This window comes from Podarcis vaucheri (genome assembly GCF_965113315.1).
Source record: "Podarcis vaucheri genome assembly, chromosome: 1".
NCBI lineage: Eukaryota > Metazoa > Chordata > Lepidosauria > Squamata > Lacertidae > Podarcis > Podarcis vaucheri.
Genome location: NC_138759.1, coordinates 47,394,251 through 47,412,696, shown reverse-complemented (window position 1 = coordinate 47,412,696; position 18,446 = coordinate 47,394,251). Strand labels below are relative to the sequence as shown.

Below are 18,446 nucleotides of genomic sequence, written 5' to 3'. Positions count from 1 at the left end.
CCACTTGGTGAAGGAACGGATCCTGCTCCTTCCACCAAGTGACAAGAGGGGGCTGAGTAGTGATGCAAGAGCCTCTTATTGGCTGAAATGGTATGGTGCACTGGTTGCACATGTGCGCTAAAGAGAGGAGGCGTGAGAAATGGGCTCTGTTAAGCCCTACGTTGATCTCTTCAGGCACAACACGTGGATGTGGAAGGATCATGCCCTTCATATTTTGGCACCCATCAGGCTGATATTTGGCTTATGTTTTTTTTTTCCTTCCTTTTTTGGGTTTACTTGTGAACCATGTACTTGCTCTTCCTCCCAGAAATATAGCTTGTAGGCAAGGTTAATCCAGTGTTGGCGGTCCATGTCCTAGCACAGCACCTGTAAGTTAACACACACCAATTGCTTCCAAGGATGGATTTATCTATCATTTTTATGAGATTTTATTTTTCTATTGTCTTCATGGGAGTTTTGGTAATAGGCATGACTTTTTGAATTTAAAAAATGCACTTTTGTATAGAATTCATTAAAAATGTACTGTATAACCTTTTAGTCTTGTCTATGTGCGATTTCCAACCTTCTTGAGGATCCTGTTCTTTAGAAACCATTACTTTAAGCAGTGAATGCAAAAAAATAAAAAGTTGGGGAGAATAAAGTGATTGGTAAGATGTATCCTTCCAAACATTTCAAGTAACGTACACAGTTGAAGTTGATTTTACTTCCCATCCTTGCACAGAATGAATTTGGTTTGGCTGTGGTATGAGGTAATCTTGTCTGTCAGCATCCTACTAAATGATATGACTACATGGGCAGGATTAACTTTGCCAGCTAAAAATTCATCTGTGTTCAAGCTCTTTTCTATCTTTCGTGGCTCGGGAGTTTTCTGTGAACTATTGATGGCAATGCACTATGTAATTGTCAGCATATGCATATATGAGGTGAGCATTGCCCTTCTTTCCAAGGTTGGAGATTGCCAGTCTATGTTAGATATATGCTTTTTGCACGAAATCTAGCCTTACAATTGCAGAACTTTTTTTCTTATGAGCTGTCAGTAAGCTGTTAAATATTTAAATGTTAAATTATTGGTGTTCTTGAAATGCTCACTACCAGCCTTGGGTGTTGTGCGTGGTGGTGGGGTGGGGCCTCCGACTATAGCTACGTGCTAACTTTGAAAATCCTCTTGGTTTCTAGAAATTGGAGGAGGAAAAAGGCAAAAAGGAGAAAGAGAGACAAGAAATTGAAAAAGAACGGCGTGAAAGAGAGAGGGAGCGGGAGCGTGAAAGAGAAAGAAGGGAGCGTGAAAGAGAGAGGGAGAGAGAGCGTGAAAGAGAGAAGGAAAAGGAACGGGAGCGTGAACGAGAACGGGACAGAGATCGGGACCGCACTAAAGACAGAGACCGGGACAGGGAAAGAGATCGAGACAGAGACCGCGAAAGAAGCTCAGACCGAAATAAAGATCGGAGCAGATCCAGGTAAATTGTGCGGTGTAATGAATACCTGTTAATAAATTTGACAGTGGTTCTTAAGGAAATAATTCATGGATGCAACCTGTTTTGAAGACCAGCATGCAATAAGCCATGAGGCAATGAATTAAATAGTATGATTTGCTGACAGCCGTGGTGCCCTGTCCCTCAGGCCCTTTTGTATGGTTTGGCTGACGGAATAAAGCCACAACCAACGTACAGAGAGACGTGTGTGTGTATATATATCAATGTAAAGACAGCAGACTGATGTACCGTGTCTGTTCAAAACGTCATTTGTCTAATCACTACACAAGCAATGTTGTGGCTAATTTGAAAAACTTAACAGAGGTTTTGAGTTTTGGCTTAATTTCGGTGATCTCAAAATCACTACTTTTGTAAACCTCGTATTGTATGGTGTTTAAATTATCTAGTAGAGTTAGTTTTGTTAGCCCTAACCTCTGTTACCAGCAGTATTAAATGCATTAATCATTTGTCATGATATTTGTCCACAGAGAGAAAAGTAGAGACAGAGAAAGGGAGCGAGAGAGAGAACGGGAGAGGGAACGGGAACGAGAGAGGGAACGGGAGCGGGAAAGGGAACGAGAACAACGGGAGAGAGAGCGAGAAAAGGACAAGAAACGGGATAGAGAAGAGGATGAAGAAGATGCCTATGAGCGGCGCAAACTGGAAAGGAAGCTCCGTGAAAAGGAAGCAGCTTATCAAGAGGTATAGGAGGATGTTGCTTCTGATCTGGGGATTGGATACTAAGGGATTCTGTTGCAAATGGAAAACACCTGGTTTTCAGGGGTGGGGTGAGAATATTAACTCTACCATCCCACCCACTGGCTGCAGAGCCCTGCATTGAAGCCCCTCTCCCCCAGTACCCCCAGTACCCCATGCTCCCTTAGGAGGCACTTGTTGAAAGGAGGTTGTCCCTTTTCAGGGTGAAAGCCCCATTCTCCGAATGGAGGTCTGATCACAGTTGTTAAAGATCCAACTCCATTATCGTGGAGCATGTTTCCTGCCCATACCTGTATTCTAATCATTTTGTAGCATTGACCATCAAACTTCAGAGCATTTTACAGAACCTCTGTATTGAAACAGAAGACTGGGTGATATAATTAAATGTGGATGGTTTTGCTTCTCTCAAGTGACATATGGGATTTTTTCCTCTCTGGTTCAGTAAATAGTAAACAGATTATTTGGTTTCAGCGTCTTAAAAACTGGGAGATCAGAGAACGGAAAAAAGCTAGAGAATATGAAAAAGAAGCTGAGAGGGAGGAAGAAAGGCGAAGAGAAATGGTAAGGGGTTCATTATTTTTTGCAGTGCTTTTATTAGATGCTCAAATGGCAGAATCTCTGTGCTGGTATACAAGGGTGTCCTGTAGTGGCAGTAGTAGTAGTCGTAATATTTTTGTGACTTAAGTGGTAGCTCACAAATGTGAATACAAAATAGCTGAGTCTGTATATTGCCGCAATTTTTAAAAAAGCATTATGGGAAAAGAAAGTGTTTGGCTGCTTTACAGACTTTGTTCCTTATAAAGTGAAAAGGTCCGCTTCCCACCTGAGAGATGCCCGCTCCCACTCCAGCTTGCATGCAAGTAGGACTGGGATTGCTCACCTGGGGAGTTCAAGCCCTTCCTCCCAAGCTGAGAGAGCCATGATCCCGCTTCTCCAGCCCGGCAGCTGCATCCGAGAACCCCTGCACTGCCTCTTATGCAGCTGTCAGGCTGTCTCCGCCTTGCCAGGTGGTGCTCATTTAAACTTCTCCATTGAGGGGAACGTGGCCACACATCTCTCACAGGAAAAGTGTGATGGAGCCTGCACCTCCTCAGCTGATCCCTCTTCTGCTCCCATGCAAGCAGGAGTGGGGTCAGAGATCGCTCACCTGGGAAACAGGGGCTTTGCACTCCCCAGCTAAGCAGCCCTGATTCCACTCCTACTTGCGCAGAAGCTGGATCTAGGTTTGCATGCCTAGTGACATTTTTACATGTTTCTTTCAACAGCTGGACCCATCCATTTTCAAAAGCTATATTGTAGACTGTTTTCAAAAGTGGATTGGCACAGGAAACTGCTTTCTAAAATGCATGCCCAAATTCCTCTCATGCATTTAGAGCTCATTAACTTGGTTCTCTTGCATCCTAGCCAGAACTGACAGGCTACTTGAGGCAGATTTGCACTCAAAGCGATTATTTCAGGTCCCTTTTGCAAAGCCTGGCTAACTTATCTCATGCCTCTACACTTTAGTTCAGAACTGGGAAGTCCATTCTCAACTCAAGCTTCAGAGGGTTCAGTAGTTTGTGAGGAGGAAATACCGTTTCCGAAGCAGGAAAAGCAAACTAGTAGTGACTTGCTATCTACTTAAAGGAAGGTGCTACTCTAGAAACTTTCTGGTAGGGAATAACTTCTGCTCCTTCAAGGGTGATGAGCTAATTTCTGTCTGAAATTAATTAAATGTTTTCAACTCTCTTATAGGCAAAAGAAGCTAAGCGTCTAAAAGAATTTCTAGAAGATTATGATGATGACAGAGATGATCCAAAATACTACAGGTATGCTTAGCATGAACTGCAGGAGATTTTTATTTATTCATTAAATTTGTATACCCTTCTATACCTGCAGTTCTCAGGGCGGTTCATGAGATAAATCAGTTTGTGTTCTCAGGTTTTGTCAACGTGACTCCTATCAGAAAGACATATGTAGGAAACCTTGTGTTCCAACATGTGATGAGTAGGAGAGGTTTACAGTGTGATTCAGAATAATAGAATTGTAGAGTTGGAAGGGATCATGAGGGTCATCTAGTCGAACCCACAGCAATGCAGGGATATTTCTGCCCAATGTGGGGTATGTAGTGAGTGAATCGGGTTAAGCTGGCCGAAGGTGCTCCACGCCACAAAGGAAACCTGTGTGTCAATGATGGAAATGGCAGCCCCAAATTTGTAAATTTAATGCAGCACCAATAAGAGTGATCATTAGACAAATCCTAGCAAATACCTCTTTTATGAAAAGCACTGAACATATTCAGATAACTTGGTGTTGGAAGAATGAGGAGACTCGTAATCACTTTCAAACTAAAGGATCTTTTATTTCCCTAGTTTTAAGAATTGCTATTCCTTCCTGGCATGTTCTTGTAAGAATTCAGATGCAAAGAAGTACATGGCTAAATCCTACTCCAAACAGAATATTTTATTTCTCTGATGTAGGGAATGAAACATGAAACTTTATAGTCAATATTCTGTATCGGGTGCTTATGGTGTGCTGTTTTTGACAAATATTTGTGGGAAACAAGTGCCACGAGACCTTTAAAACAAAAGTGAATACATGTTACAGGGGAAGCGCTCTGCAGAAGCGATTGCGAGATAGGGAAAAGGAAATGGAAGCAGATGAAAGAGATAGGAAAAGGGAAAAGGAAGAACTGGAAGAAATCCGGCAACGTCTTCTTGCAGAAGGACACCCAGATCCAGATGCAGAGCTACAGAGGGTAAGAAACTCCTTTTTTGGCAAAGGGTGGTGAATGAGCATTTTTAGAATAGTACACCATGTCATGCAGTTGACTATTGGTAAGCTAGAGATTTGTGGCTGACACTTTTGGTTGACATGTCCTGGGTTTATCCCCATGTTCATGTGGAAAGCAGTTTTTTTGTTTCAGATCTCTTTATATAAGTATCATAGTATTGTTAATCTGGATTATTCCTTACTTATAAAGCCAAATAAATTTGAGCTTTTGAAAAACTGCCTCGGATTAACTAGGATTATCCATTTACGGGGACAGCCAGGCTTGCTTTGCATGTTTAAACTCCTAATAAGTGCATTTGGTGAAGAATGTGCATAAGACCACAATTTTGTTCCATAGATGGAACAAGAGGCTGAAAGGCGTCGACAGCCACAAACCAAACAGGAGCCAGAATCCGAGGAAGAGGAGGAGGAAAAGCAAGAAAAGGAAGAGAAGAGGGAAGAACCTGAAGAGGAAGAGGAAGAGCCAGAGCAAAAGCCCTGCCTTAAACCAACCTTGCGACCCATCAGCTCTGCCCCATCTGTTTCCTCAGCAAGTGGCAACGCAACTCCTAACACTCCTGGGGACGAATCTCCCTGTGGTATTATCATCCCACATGAAAACTCGCCAGATCAGCAGCAGCCAGAGGAGTACAGGCCTAAAATAGGGCTTAGCCTCAAATTGGGCAAGTTTTTTCCCCTTGTTTCTATCCATGTGAGGAAGGAGGGCACAAAGATAGGAAGTCAGATTCTGTGCTTCCCTTCTTTGAACCTTCTGATTGTATAGTTATTATTGATCCATTTGAGAGCAGAGCAGTTGAGTGAAGCAGCATAGAATAAACTCTTTAATCGTAGCCACTTTGCTCTATGGTTGATTTTTCTCTCCCCAGCCTTTTATTATTATTCTTTTGTTGATATCCCATTGTTTTTAAAAGTGCAGCTCTTACCTGAATTTGGAAGAGTCTCCAGATTGTGTTTAAATATATTAGAATGAATCTTCTTTATATTTTAGGTGCCTGCAATAGTCCTAACCAGCCCAATGCCGTGAAAAGAAAGAAACTCACTGTGGACAGTGTCTTCAATAAGTTTGAGGATGAAGACAGTGATGACATGCCACGAAAAAGGAAACTGGTGCCCCTGGATTACGGTGATGAAGACAAAGGCTCCTCCAAAGGCAGCGTCAATACTGAGGAGAAGCGCAAGCACATTAAGAGTCTCATTGAGAAAATTCCCACAGCCAAACCAGAACTCTTTGCTTATCCTCTTGACTGGTCTATTGTGGATTCAGTAAGTGTAAATTTTTACAAAATCTTGAGTATGAACTACAGGACATGTGTTGCACTAATTTGCCAGCTCTTGTGGTTCAACACTGAGTATAGGTAAAATTTGTGCACCTCATTGAATAATATGAGCTCTGTGGGAAAATCCTTATTTCAGTACATAACCAAGCCCCCATGCCTGCGATTTATCTTTAACTGGGGAAAAAAATGCTACCCTATACATAGGCATGTCACATCATTTTAATTTAATTATGTTTTGTTGAAAGCCGCCCAGGGTGGCTAAGGTAGATATTTATTTACTTACTTACTTACTTACTTACTTACTTACTTATTTCTACCGAAATGCAAAGATTGGCTTGGATCCTAAGTTTCTAAGCGCCCCTCTGCTTGTGAAAGGCTTCCAATCTAGCAAAGGATTCCACTAGCAGTAGGAAGGGGAGACAATATTCACTTGTTCATCTTACAGCTCTCCCACAATGTTCTGGAAAGTCCCCGAAACCTATGGAACACATTACAGTGGTACCTCGGGTTGCATACGCTTCAGGTTACATATGCTTCAGGTTACAGACTCCGCTAACCCAGAAATAGTACCTCGGGTTAAGAACTTTGCTTCAGAATGAGAGCAGAAATTGTGCTCCAGCGGCAGCAGGAGGCCCCATTAGCTAAAGTGGTGCTTCAGGTTAAGAACAGTTTCAGGTTAAGAATGGACCTCCAGAACGAATTAAGTACTTAACCCGAGGTACCACTGTATGGAGGACACAAGAGGCTGGGGGGAAGAGGAAATCACTTCTGCTCACTGTGCTTTCATCAGTGAAAGAGAATTCTGGATTCAAGCCGTTTACCGTATTTTTTGCTCTATAAGACTCATCTTTTCCCTCCTAAAAAGCAAGGGGAAATGTGTGTGCGTCTTATGGAGCGAATGCAGGCTGTGCAGCTATCCCAGAAGCCAGAACAGCAAGAGGGATCGCTGCACAGCGATCCCACTTGTTGTTCTGGCTTCTGAGATTCAGAATATTTTTTTTCTTGTTTTCCTCCTCCAAAAACTAGGTGCGTCTTATGATCTGGTGCATCTTGCAGAGCGAAAAATATATCAGATCATCTAGTAGTGGTAGCATGGAATATATAGCAGGCAAGAAGTAAGGAGGCATGTTGCTGTTCAGTCAAACTTGTCTCCTTGATAAGATCTGCAGGCAAAGGGAGGCAACTAAAACCTGTTGTATTGATACATCTGCTCATGTCCTATTTTGGATCCTGGCTTGCAAGTTTGGCAAGAGCTAGCTACCAATTGAATAATGTTAAGTTCATAAACATTTTGTCTTTAAACTGGTCTACTTAATTTTTTTTACATGTTACATACAGTACATGCCTTGAAATCGAAGGAATTTAAAGCAAATTTTGATAAAGGAAATGCCATCTTAACTGTGCAGTCCTGTGCATATTGTCTTAGAAGTCTCATTGAGTTCAGTGGGACTTCTTTCCAGGTGTGTAGGGTTGCAACCTCAAACATTTTTTCTTTTTCATTCTGCTATAATTAAACACCAGAAGCAGATAAATCTTTAAAAAATAGCACCAGTAGTTAAAATTAATTCAAGCTTTACTTGGCTTATTTACTGATGTAAGCCCATTTAAATCTTGTAGTCATAAACACAATAGGTACTTCTTTACACACTACATTACAAGATGTGGTCATAGCCACCAGCTAAAATGGAAGTAGACAAATTCATAGACAAGGCTTTCAATAGCTATTGGGCATAATGGAGGCAAAATTCCTCAGTAGAAGTCACTGGGGAACAGTGGGAAAGGGCTATTTCATTCATATCTTACATGTTAGTTTCCCAGAGGCAGCTGGTTGGCCTTTCTGGGAAACAGGTTGCAGGACTAGATAGGCCTTTAGTCTGAACTAGCAGAGATTTTCTTTCAATGTTAATACAGTATTATTGCTATAAGTGACAAAGGGACGTGGGTGGTGCTGTGGTTTAAACCACTGAGTCTCTTGGGCTTGCTGATCTGAAGGTTGGTGGTTTGAATCTGTGCAATGGGGTGAGCTCCTGTTGCTCTGTCCCAGCTTCTGCCAACCTAGCGGTTCAAAAGCATACCAGTGCAAGTAGATAAATAGGTACCGCTGTGGCAGGAAGGTAAGCAGCGTTTCCGTGCGCTCTGGCTTCCGTTACGGTGTTCTGTTGTACCAGAAGTGGTTTAGTCATGCTCTCCACATGAACTGAAAAGATGTCTGTGGACAGATGCCGGCTCCCTCAGACTGAAGCGATATGAGCACTGAACCCCAGCCCTTGACTGGACCTCAACATCCAGGGGTCATTTACTTTTACCTTTTATAAGTGACAAGGGATGAAAGCAATGTATGTTCCAAATAAAAAAAAAGGAAACTTTAAAATGATAATATTTTCTATTCTAGACATTAATGGAACGTCGAATTAGACCATGGATCAACAAGAAAATAATAGAATATATTGGTGAAGAAGAAGCAACGCTAGTTGACTTTGTTTGTTCAAAGGTAAACTTCTTCATAAATACGTATTTTAGGTGGCTGGTGATATAATTTCGCTTGCCAGTTGGGCTTACTTGCACCTCTGGTGGACTAAGGCAGGAATAGCTTTTATAGCAAATAGTCTGGCTCCTTTTACTCTTTCATTTCGGCTTAGCAATTTTCTTCTGTGATTCCGCTGTTTCTACTGTTCTTTCTATGTATAGATACTAAAAATAAAAATTAGACTTTCTTTCCCTCATCTTCACAGACTGGCTTCTGAGAAGGAGACACAAGAAGCTTGCCCCCCACCCCTACTTTAGGGATAATTGGATTGCCCTCCTTAGCAGCAGTGATACAGAGAGATCTACCTCTCTGCAGGCTTTAATTTTCAGCCTTTACAGAGGTGTCATCGGCTGAGGTGGATTCTTAGAAATGTATACTGTCATCACTAGTCAAAGTACGAACTGTTTCCCATTCCCTATGCACCCAAGCCACCAAGGCCTGAAGTAGGCCAAACACTCCTGAGCAGGCTAGACCAGGCCTAGAGGACACCACAGCTGTGTGTGGCATTCCCTTCACCAATGGAGCTAATATCCCCCTTATAGGGTAGGATGGCAGTCTCAACGCTACATGAGTGCATTGGAGCACATTGCGAGGGGCAACTGGTCCAGGTGGATGGGAGACCCTTTGAGTCACAACACAGCATTGACTGGCTCAAACTTCAGGCAGCATGTCTGGCCACTCAGTACTTCTACAGCATGCCTGTCTCACACCCTTTGCTTCCTCTGAAACAGCATTGGCTGGACTAGTAAGTTGTTGCCGTTGAGATCCACCCTAGTTGGTTGGGCTTTTGTACATCCCAACCCAGTGATGCTACATGGGCAAGTGAAATAGCACCATTGTACCTATCTGAAGAGTCGTTTTGCTTGTCCAGTGTAGCATCACCGAGGCCACACCCTTGCATAGCCTGCAACACCTCTTCCCACCTTGGGTAGCACGGTCGGCTTTCAGTTAATGGTTTGTTGTAGGATATAGGTTAACATTAGTCTGAGTTTCATTTCTGGACTGTTCATGCTCAGTGAGTATGCAAAACTAAAGAGGAGTCAGCCTATTTCCTGTAAAAGGTACTCCTCCCTTCATCCACTAGAGGCGCAAGGAAGCCCAACTCAGTGATGCTACACTGGACAAGCAAATCTACACACATAACCTGCTGGCTTGTGCATCAGTTATTTTGGGAAGTACAGTCTGCTCCAACATGACAGCAAACAGTGTGAGGGTTTTGTTTTGAGTTAACTAAGGTGGCAGGACACAAGTGGTAACTTTCCTTTCTCACTGTTCTTGATCTACCTCGGTCACTTACAAATGCAATCAGATGCCTGTTATGAATCAAACAAGAGGGTTGAAACTAAAAATGCCTTTTGGTCCACCTTTCAAATCATTTAGGTTTGTATCCAGTTGTGTTTCTACTCACAATAAGGGTTTTTGATCAGCAGAGGCTTGTGTAAATGGAATGGGAAGAGAAGCCGTTTCCTAAATTCCCTATTTCACCTACATACCTGTAACACCTCCCGTGCTCTTCCAAAAGCCCCCCCCCCCAATCTTCTGGAACAGGTTTTTGAGGTGCAAGGAGCTACAGAGGGAAGGGGGAAAACAGTAAAAATCACAGTGCTTGCTTCCATTCTCAGAAGCTTCCCCTGGAACAAACAACCTTATTTAAAATTGAAAGCAACGGGCTTGCTTTTCATGGATTTTATTTTAAGACACATGTGTTTACTACCTGCTAGAATGTTACTGTTATGCGGGTAACAGTTCTAAATCTTGCATGGTTCAATTTTCAGTCATACAAGTGCTGTGTTCTCAATGTTAATATGCCTCTTTTTTCAGGTTATGGCTCATAGTTCACCGCAGAGCATCTTGGATGATGTTGCTATGGTGAGTAAAGGAAAAACACGCCACATCCAGAATTTCTAATTTGTGTAAACAGAGCTCTTCTGTGAGAATCACCTTCACTAAATGTATTCAGATGTACTTTTTCCTTTGGTTTTTAATGCCCTATTTTCTTCTTTTTTGGTGTAGGTGCTAGATGAAGAAGCTGAAGTTTTTATAGTCAAAATGTGGAGGTTATTAATATATGAAACAGAAGCCAAAAAAATTGGGCTGGTGAAATAAAGAATCCCTTTTTGTTTTGGGGGCGCCATTTCAACTTTTGTTCTGCATCACTGAAGAACTTTGAAGTTTCTCTGTCTTCAAGAGACATTTGTGAGACCTGTATTTTTTAAATGTAGAAAATGTGAATTTTTTCCCATCTTGTTACACTGAGGTCCCCTCTCCCTCCCTCCTGCCCTCACCCCAGCTTCCTTGGTTGTAATTATCTGAATTCTGCATTGGTGGTTTTTCACTCACCAGGTACAGTTACAGGTATTGTTTCATAAACTACTGCAGCTGCTGTACACAGTCTCTGATATTCATCTTCTAAACTGTTCCTTGTAAATATTAAAAAGACCCATGTTTTAGAAACATCTGTGCTTACCACAAACCAAAATAATTGAATTTTATGTAAATACACCAACCTCTTCTTTCCCTTCTCCATTTTAAAATATTAGAATAAACTTTAAAATTCTAAAAATGGATGGGAGTCATTTTGTTGGCACACAGTTTTCATCTGCATGGATAGGGGACCATTCCCTTGTTGGACTTTATAATATTTCTAGAGCAGGGGTCTGCAACCTTTAAGACAAAAAGAGCCACTTTGACCCGTTTCCGCAGAAAAAACAACAACTGGGAGCCGCAAAACCATTGCGACATTTAAAGCAAATATATCTCTGGAGCCACGATCTGACAGCGGGCGGGAAGGTGACGTCGGGACGGTGTGTGACTAACGCACGCACCACCCCCATGCGACGTCACAGCCAGTACAGCGCCCGCCACAGTGAGGAGTGTCGGGGCGCACAATGCGCCTCCTCCCCTCGCTAGTATCCGCCCCGGAGCCGCAGCAAAGATGTAAAAGAGCCACATGCGGCTCCGGAGCCGCAGGTTGCAGACCCCTGTTCTAGAGGAATCTATAGAAAAACATGGTGGACTTGCTTCAACTCAGGCATCCTTGTAAAGCCATTGATAATTTTTCTCCTGCTCGTTACATGAGGCCTTTTGTTCAGTTACGGTGGTGACAGAATTTCATATTCAGTTGTGTTTTTAATCAAGGATAACTAGTGCACAAATTTAATTTTAGCTTCCTACTAATACAAGTCTGACATCTAAAGTATTTTTTGATTATTTAAAATAAAATCCATAGACAGGTTTGGGAAACTTGTGGATAGAAAAGGTTTAAAAATGTAACTTGAGCACAACAGTTTACAATGTTAAAATCATATGCTTTCGAACAATGGAGAAATTTGTTTTTATGTAAGTCATCAAGTCAGTTGTGACTTTCTTTTTGTACTGTAAGCTGTCTGTCGGATAGAGGATGATATTTCTTGTCCTCTTACTCTGTATGAGTTTTATACATATGCTGATGTGGTATCAATAACAATGTACTGTAAACTGGATTTTTTAAAATCTTCACAAGTAGAAAGACTGTACGCTATGGGCCTTCTTGATTGCAGGATGAACACTTTCCAGGAAGCAACAATTCTCACTTTTTAAAATACTGCTCTTCTGATATCTCTTTACCTGAAGGATACAGGTTGACCTGTTTAGGAGGTGCAACCATGACACTGAGTTACTGAGTACATGCATTATAAGAAGACAGCTGGAAAAAACTGTTCTTAATAAATGGGATCCTATAAATGGTTCCACCATGTAAATATTTCAGATATTAAAAATGTATATATTTGATCTGGATTTTGATTATTTAATTACGTTTCAAAATATACTACCACTTCTACGTCATTTCTGGAAGTAATGGATTAGTTGGCTTGTTGATCTGGCAAAAACTTCCCAGTATGGAAATACAGCTTCAAATTCTGCACACTGGCCAAACTATATAGTGTTGAGTTGGATCTAGAATAAGCTGGTTGCACTTGGGTTTGTTGAAATCAAGTTAGTCATGTTAGTCATGACTAACTGAAGTCCCTAAGTACAATTTGTTAAATTTGTAGCCTGCGTTTCCACCAAATGTTGCTGTGACTAACAGTAATAATTTAAATAGAGTACAATAAAACACCAACAAAATACAAGTTGAAATAAAAACAAAGTTGCCAAACTTAATCTAGATCCCACCTAGTGAATTGTATTGTTACAATTACTGGGGGTGGGGGGAAGGAATGGAATCTCAAGAATGAGAACCATACCACTTCTAGGAGACAAATTATATGTATTGACCTGTTACACAATGATAGAAGTGATAGCCTAACTAATCAAAGAACAATAAAAAACTGAATAATAATGGTCAGTTTTACCACAACCCTTCATGAAAAGGGAAAGGGTCCTAGCATTTCCAGGCAGATCCAGCTGAACTGGAGAGTTGCTGTCAGGCATTTCTCAATCTGATGCCCTTCAGATGTGTGAGATGATGACTCCTGTCATCTGCTGATCATTGACCATGCTGTCTGAGGGTGATGGTTTAAAGTCCAATCTGGAGGGGAAGCCTATGCACAATGAACAAGTGGCCTGACTGCTATAAAGCAGCTTCTATGGTTGGTTTATCGAAAAAGCAACACTGCACACTTGAAAACGAGAATGCATGCTTGATATGTATGGACACACAGTGCTAAATTAGCAACAACAGTGCAGCAATAAAAGGTAAAGCCAAAGTTTGCTGCATGACTCCCTGGAGTTGATGTTGTTGGTAACATTAATCTCATCATCAAAATTAACAGTTTGCATCCTAACCAGCAAAAAACAAGTCGAGAGCAGCAAAAATTACAACTGAAAAATTAATTTTAATGTACGTAACTCCCAACCGTCTACTGAAGCATACGTTTTTAATGCAGAATTGACCTGATAGTGTCTTTTATTGGTCCCTTTTTTTAGCAGACATGTAAACTCATGTAACTTGTGTATTTGTTTTGAAACTACTGATTTTACCTATGTTTGACAACATTTTCTGTCTTCTTGTTTTCAAAGTTTTATTTCACTGGCATTTTATTACAACTATATTCTGTGAAAACCACATGGGAGTTTTTATTGATTATCAGCATATACATCTTGTAAAATATAAATAAATAGATGGGGGGGAATAGTTCATCATCCCAACTTGGCCATGCATGCATCTGATGGGAGTTTGATACCAGCAACATCTGCAGCACCATAAGTTCCCCAGCACTTATTTTATATAAAAAGTTTTTCAAGGTGTGTATTAACACAAGGATATTGGTTTATAAGAGCTGCTGAGATAATAACCTAGCTCAGGGTTTTCAAATGCCTTGCACTACACTTCGCATCTCCAGCCAGCATGGCCAGTAGTTGGAGATTATGGGAACTGTAGTCCAAAATTTAAGTACTGGAACTGTAGTCCAGTGTCTTCCAAGTTGTGGGACCCTTGATTGTATGCTCCTCACTTTAAATCAGGGTAGATTTGTCTAGCTGACAGTTGGGCCAAGTTCACACACTAGTAGTCACAGCTGTAGCAACATAAACTGGATACCTTGTACATCTTAAAACATAACAAAGCTTATTGTTTCCTGCTTGGCAGGGGGTTGGACTCGATGGCCCTTGTGGTCTCTTCCAACTCTATGATTCTATCTAAAACTATGAAGGCAGTCCTTGTTCCCAAACTCAAAAGGTATTGTAGGTTAGGATGTTGGAAAGCCATGAGGCTTGTTTGTACATTACTTTAAGTTCTTGCATTCATGAAAATCACCACCACGGACAATCTACAGTGTTGTGTCTACATGTAAACAGCCTTGTATCGATTGTGAAAAGTCAGGAGCCTTTGCTTGTCAGAGTAAAGCAGGGGTCAAATCCCCAGTTAAGCATGAAGCTCACTGGATGACCTTGGGCCCCTCACTGTTTCTCAGCCAAACCCACCCCACAGGATTGTGAGGATAAAATGAAGAGGGGAACCATATACAGTACCCTGAGCTTGGGGAAAAGGGGGTGGGGTATAAACGTAATAATAAAATGAAATAAACCTTGTCTCATGGGGCACATGTAGCAAATGGTAGAGGTAAGATTGCTCCTAAACTGCTAAGGCAGTTGTAATCCTCTGCACACTACTTGAAATTAATCCTAACTGAATAGGATTTTAGTGTCAACATACATGTATACATAGGGTCGGGCTGCAAAATAAAGTGGGTGTGTACCAAAGATGTCAAGGACTTTGAAGACGCTCGAACTCAGGACGAAAGGTAGAAATGCGCTAAGAGAAAGGCACGTTTGGCAAACCCTCACCACGATAAACTCCCACCCGGAAACCTATGTCCCCACTGTGGAAGGACGTGTGGATCCAGAACTAGCCTTCACAGTCACTTACGGACTCACTCTTAAGACCGTGTTCATGGAAGACAATCTTACTCGGCTACAAGTGATCGCCAAAGCATAGCTGTCAACTTTCATATTTGAAAATAAGGGATCAGCATCCTCACCTGTCCCGGGGACAGTCTACGGGATATCTAACAATCCGGGATAGCAGCGGGAAGCGGCGCTGGAATAAGGGAATTTCCCGCAAAAAAAGGGAAGGTTGACAGCTATGCGCCAAAGAAGAAGAATCGCATGGGACCTACCCAAGAAAAAATGAGCGACTTCTGTTGATCCTCCACGAACAGAGCTAGTATTTCCTCTCGGCCAAATTAAACCCAATGCGCAGCCCTTCAGAAAGAACGCAGCTGGTTTTGAGCTTTAATGTATTTATTATCCCCCTTTTGCTCCAATACAACCTGACCAACCTTAGTTACTAGGAACCTACACTTCGGTGGAAGGCGGCGGGCGAGGACCTTTAACTCTTAGGCAGCGGAATGCCTGGGCCGGCCTTGCTTCGAAGAGAAACGTGCAGATTAAGGCAACCCTTCTCCAAATTGAGCTGCTGCCTTTTTGGCGCAGCGGTTCCTGACGTCATCAGCCCCCGCCCGCTTCCTCCGGCGGCGGCTGCTGCGGGTGCAGCTGTTGTCGTTGCGCGGCCTCGCGCGCTCCTTCTGATAGACAGCTGCGGTCCGCCGAGGAGAAGCTCGGCTGCGCAGGCGCACCACCACCCCCGAGAGAGCCTGAGTGGGCGGGGACGAGGCGCCGACTCCCGAGGGGAGGGGGAATGGGGGGCGGGGCTTCGACCGGAAGCGCCGTGCGTGTCGCGGGAGGAGGGGGTGGGAGGGAGGGGGTTGTGCTGTGAATTCGGGCCGGGAAGAAAACAAACCGGTGGGACGGGCTCCGAGGGGGGACAGGTAAGGAGAGGTGGGCCCGGGGCGGGGAGCTGCGAAGAGCGCGACGAGGAAAGCAGGCCCGTGAGGGGGAAAGGAAGCGGGGCTCCTCTTTCGGGGGGATGGGGGCCCTTCCCCTTCTCCTCGTCGCGTCGCCCCTTCCTCACACGAGCGTTTCCGAGGGGAGTCGTGGGACTCCGGAGCCAGCCTTCCCTCACACCTCCGTGGCCCTCTTTGTCTCAGATCAGAAAGGATGCCCCTCCCCACACGAAACCTCCTCCTGGCTTCAGACACTTTAAACAATACCGGCTGGAATCCCACCTCCCCGCCTCCCCTTCGTGGGTGAAAATGCCCCGGAAAGAGGGCGGGTCTCCTCCAGCCACTCCCGCGGACCTCCAGTCCGTGTCGGAAGTGTGTTGAAATCTGAATTAAAGGGCACTCCTAGGCGTGTCTACTCCTTAGTAAGCCTCGTTAAGTTTGTTGTTGTTTAGTCATGTCCGACTCTTCGTGACCCCAGAGCACGCCAGGCACTCCTGTCTTCCACTGCCTCCCGCAGTTTGGTCAAATTCATATTAGTAGCCGTCTCGCCCCTGTCGTCCCCTTCTCCTTGTGCCCTCAATCTTTCCCAACATCAGGGTCTTTTCCAGCGAGTCTTCTTTTCTCATGAGGTGGCCAAAGTATTGGAGCCTCAGCTTCAGGATCTGTCCCTCCACTGAGCACTCAGGGCTGATTTCCTTCAGAATGGATAGGTTTAATGGGATTTATTCCCGGGTAAAGGTGCGTAGGATCGCGCGACCTTAAGTGATTTTGAGCCTACAGCATAGCCAGAATGGACTTGGCGTGCTAGCAGTGGCTTTAGAAGCTCTGAGTGGTATTTTAAGTTTTACTCGGAGAGTAGACCACTGGAATTGATGGGATTAGTTGCGTTCATTAATTTCACTGAGCCTACTCTGAGTAAAGCTTAGTTGATTTTTACCCTCTGTGTCTTTTATAGTTGTACAGAATGCAGAAACTTGGAGCTTATGTCATCATGGGGATGTGGTAATGGGGAAATCTTTTGTCTGTTGAAAGTTCTCTTCTGAGTTTTTTTTTTTTTACAAGGGTGTTTTTTCTTTGGCACAATGTTACGATAGTACTGGACTGCTGTTTGTGTCCAGTTGTTTTCTGACTTATTTCAGAATAAAGACTAAGTGCTCCTTCTGAAGTATGTTAGCCAGTTCTTTTTTGCTTTCCACCAGAGGACTTGAAGCCTCTAAACTGGTGCTTATCAATGAGATGCAGAAATATGCAGCGATGCACATAGTTCTGATTGGCTGTACTGATGAAATTTGGTCTTAGGTCTGTTTTGCTACCCCCCTCCCCCTTTAAAAATAGAGTTTTGAGGAGATTATCTGATAGGAAAGGGTTGTAGATGACTTGGATGGTATAAGACCTTTTAAAAAAAAATCTAACCATATTAAAAATTGTAAAAAGTGCAAATCATTCGTATAGTCTGGATAGTAGAAAGTTGGACTTTCCCTTATTTCTTTGCATATTTATCATATGTAAAGTAGGGTTCTAATTGGCATTGACAATGGAAATATGGGACCCAGCAGTGTAACTGGGGTATATTCCAAGCTAAGTAAGTCATATTCTAAGCACTCTTGGAAACAAATAAAAATGAGGTAATGCACAGAATTCCTTTTTAGTGCTTTTGAATTGGCCACAGCTCCTTCTAATTGCTATTACTATCACATTTCAAAAAAGTTGGCAGGACTATCATAATCTGTCTAGACTGTTCATGAATTGATTGGTTGCTAAGCAATGGATTATGTTTTCCTGTCATTTTGTTTCAGTGGTTTCCAATCAAATAATGTCTGTTAAGAGAACACTGCACAGGAACCTTGGTTCCAGCCATGATTAATGTCACTGCTAACATAATAATTTGTTGTCACTTGACGCTAGTTTGAAATCCTCTGTTAAGGAGGGCGCTAGTCGTTGCTATCTGTAGCAGCTAAGCACACTAGGTCCAGCAAGACAAATTTGTGTTCTAGAAAGTAGAAAGGATTCAGTCCTGTGGTCTACTCCTGACTGCTTAACTGTGATTAATTTCCAAAAATTATAGTGCTCCCTTCATTGTAAAAATAATCTCAGGGTGAGTCACAATAATAGTAGAGCATCCACAACATAAAATTGATAATAGAATATTGCTAATATGCAGATTAGCATCTAAAAGAAATACAGCAACCCTTAATGATACAACAGAAAACTACTACTACTTCTTTTGCCATCACTCGTAGCCGAGTAAGATTGTATTCCATGAACATAGTTTTAACAGTGAGTCCATAAGTGACTGTGAATGCCAGCTCTGGATCCACACATCCTTCCACAGTGGGGACATAGGTTTACATACTGGAGTTGATCAGATAACAAGGTTGTGTTTGTACTGGCTTTGTGTTGTAAAGCATCTCTGTGC

At 42.7% G+C, this 18,446-nt stretch overlaps 2 protein-coding genes across 5 annotated transcripts in view; both read left to right on the top strand.

Moving 5' to 3' along the window:
- Positions 1–11,328, top strand: part of RBM25 (RNA binding motif protein 25) — a 30,988-nt gene extending 19,660 nt beyond the window's left edge. For all 3 annotated transcript variants that reach the window (XM_082224714.1, XM_082224715.1, XM_082224713.1), the window contains 10 exons: positions 1,177–1,457; positions 1,961–2,174; positions 2,661–2,750; positions 3,924–3,997; positions 4,776–4,926; positions 5,299–5,623; positions 5,950–6,224; positions 8,631–8,729; positions 10,587–10,634; positions 10,779–11,328. In XM_082224714.1, the coding sequence (XP_082080840.1) occupies positions 1,177–1,457; positions 1,961–2,174; positions 2,661–2,750; positions 3,924–3,997; positions 4,776–4,926; positions 5,299–5,623; positions 5,950–6,224; positions 8,631–8,729; positions 10,587–10,634; positions 10,779–10,871 (1,650 nt within the window). In that variant the 3' untranslated portion in view covers positions 10,872–11,328. The remainder of the gene's footprint in view (positions 1–1,176; positions 1,458–1,960; positions 2,175–2,660; positions 2,751–3,923; positions 3,998–4,775; positions 4,927–5,298; positions 5,624–5,949; positions 6,225–8,630; positions 8,730–10,586; positions 10,635–10,778) is intronic.
- A 4,582-nt stretch (positions 11,329–15,910) lies between these two features.
- PSEN1 (presenilin 1) overlaps positions 15,911–18,446 on the top strand; it is a 30,732-nt gene continuing 28,196 nt past the window's right edge. For both annotated transcript variants that reach the window (XM_082240523.1, XM_082240522.1), the window contains exon 1: positions 15,911–16,015. The gene's annotated coding sequence lies outside the window, so the exon portion shown is untranslated. The remainder of the gene's footprint in view (positions 16,016–18,446) is intronic.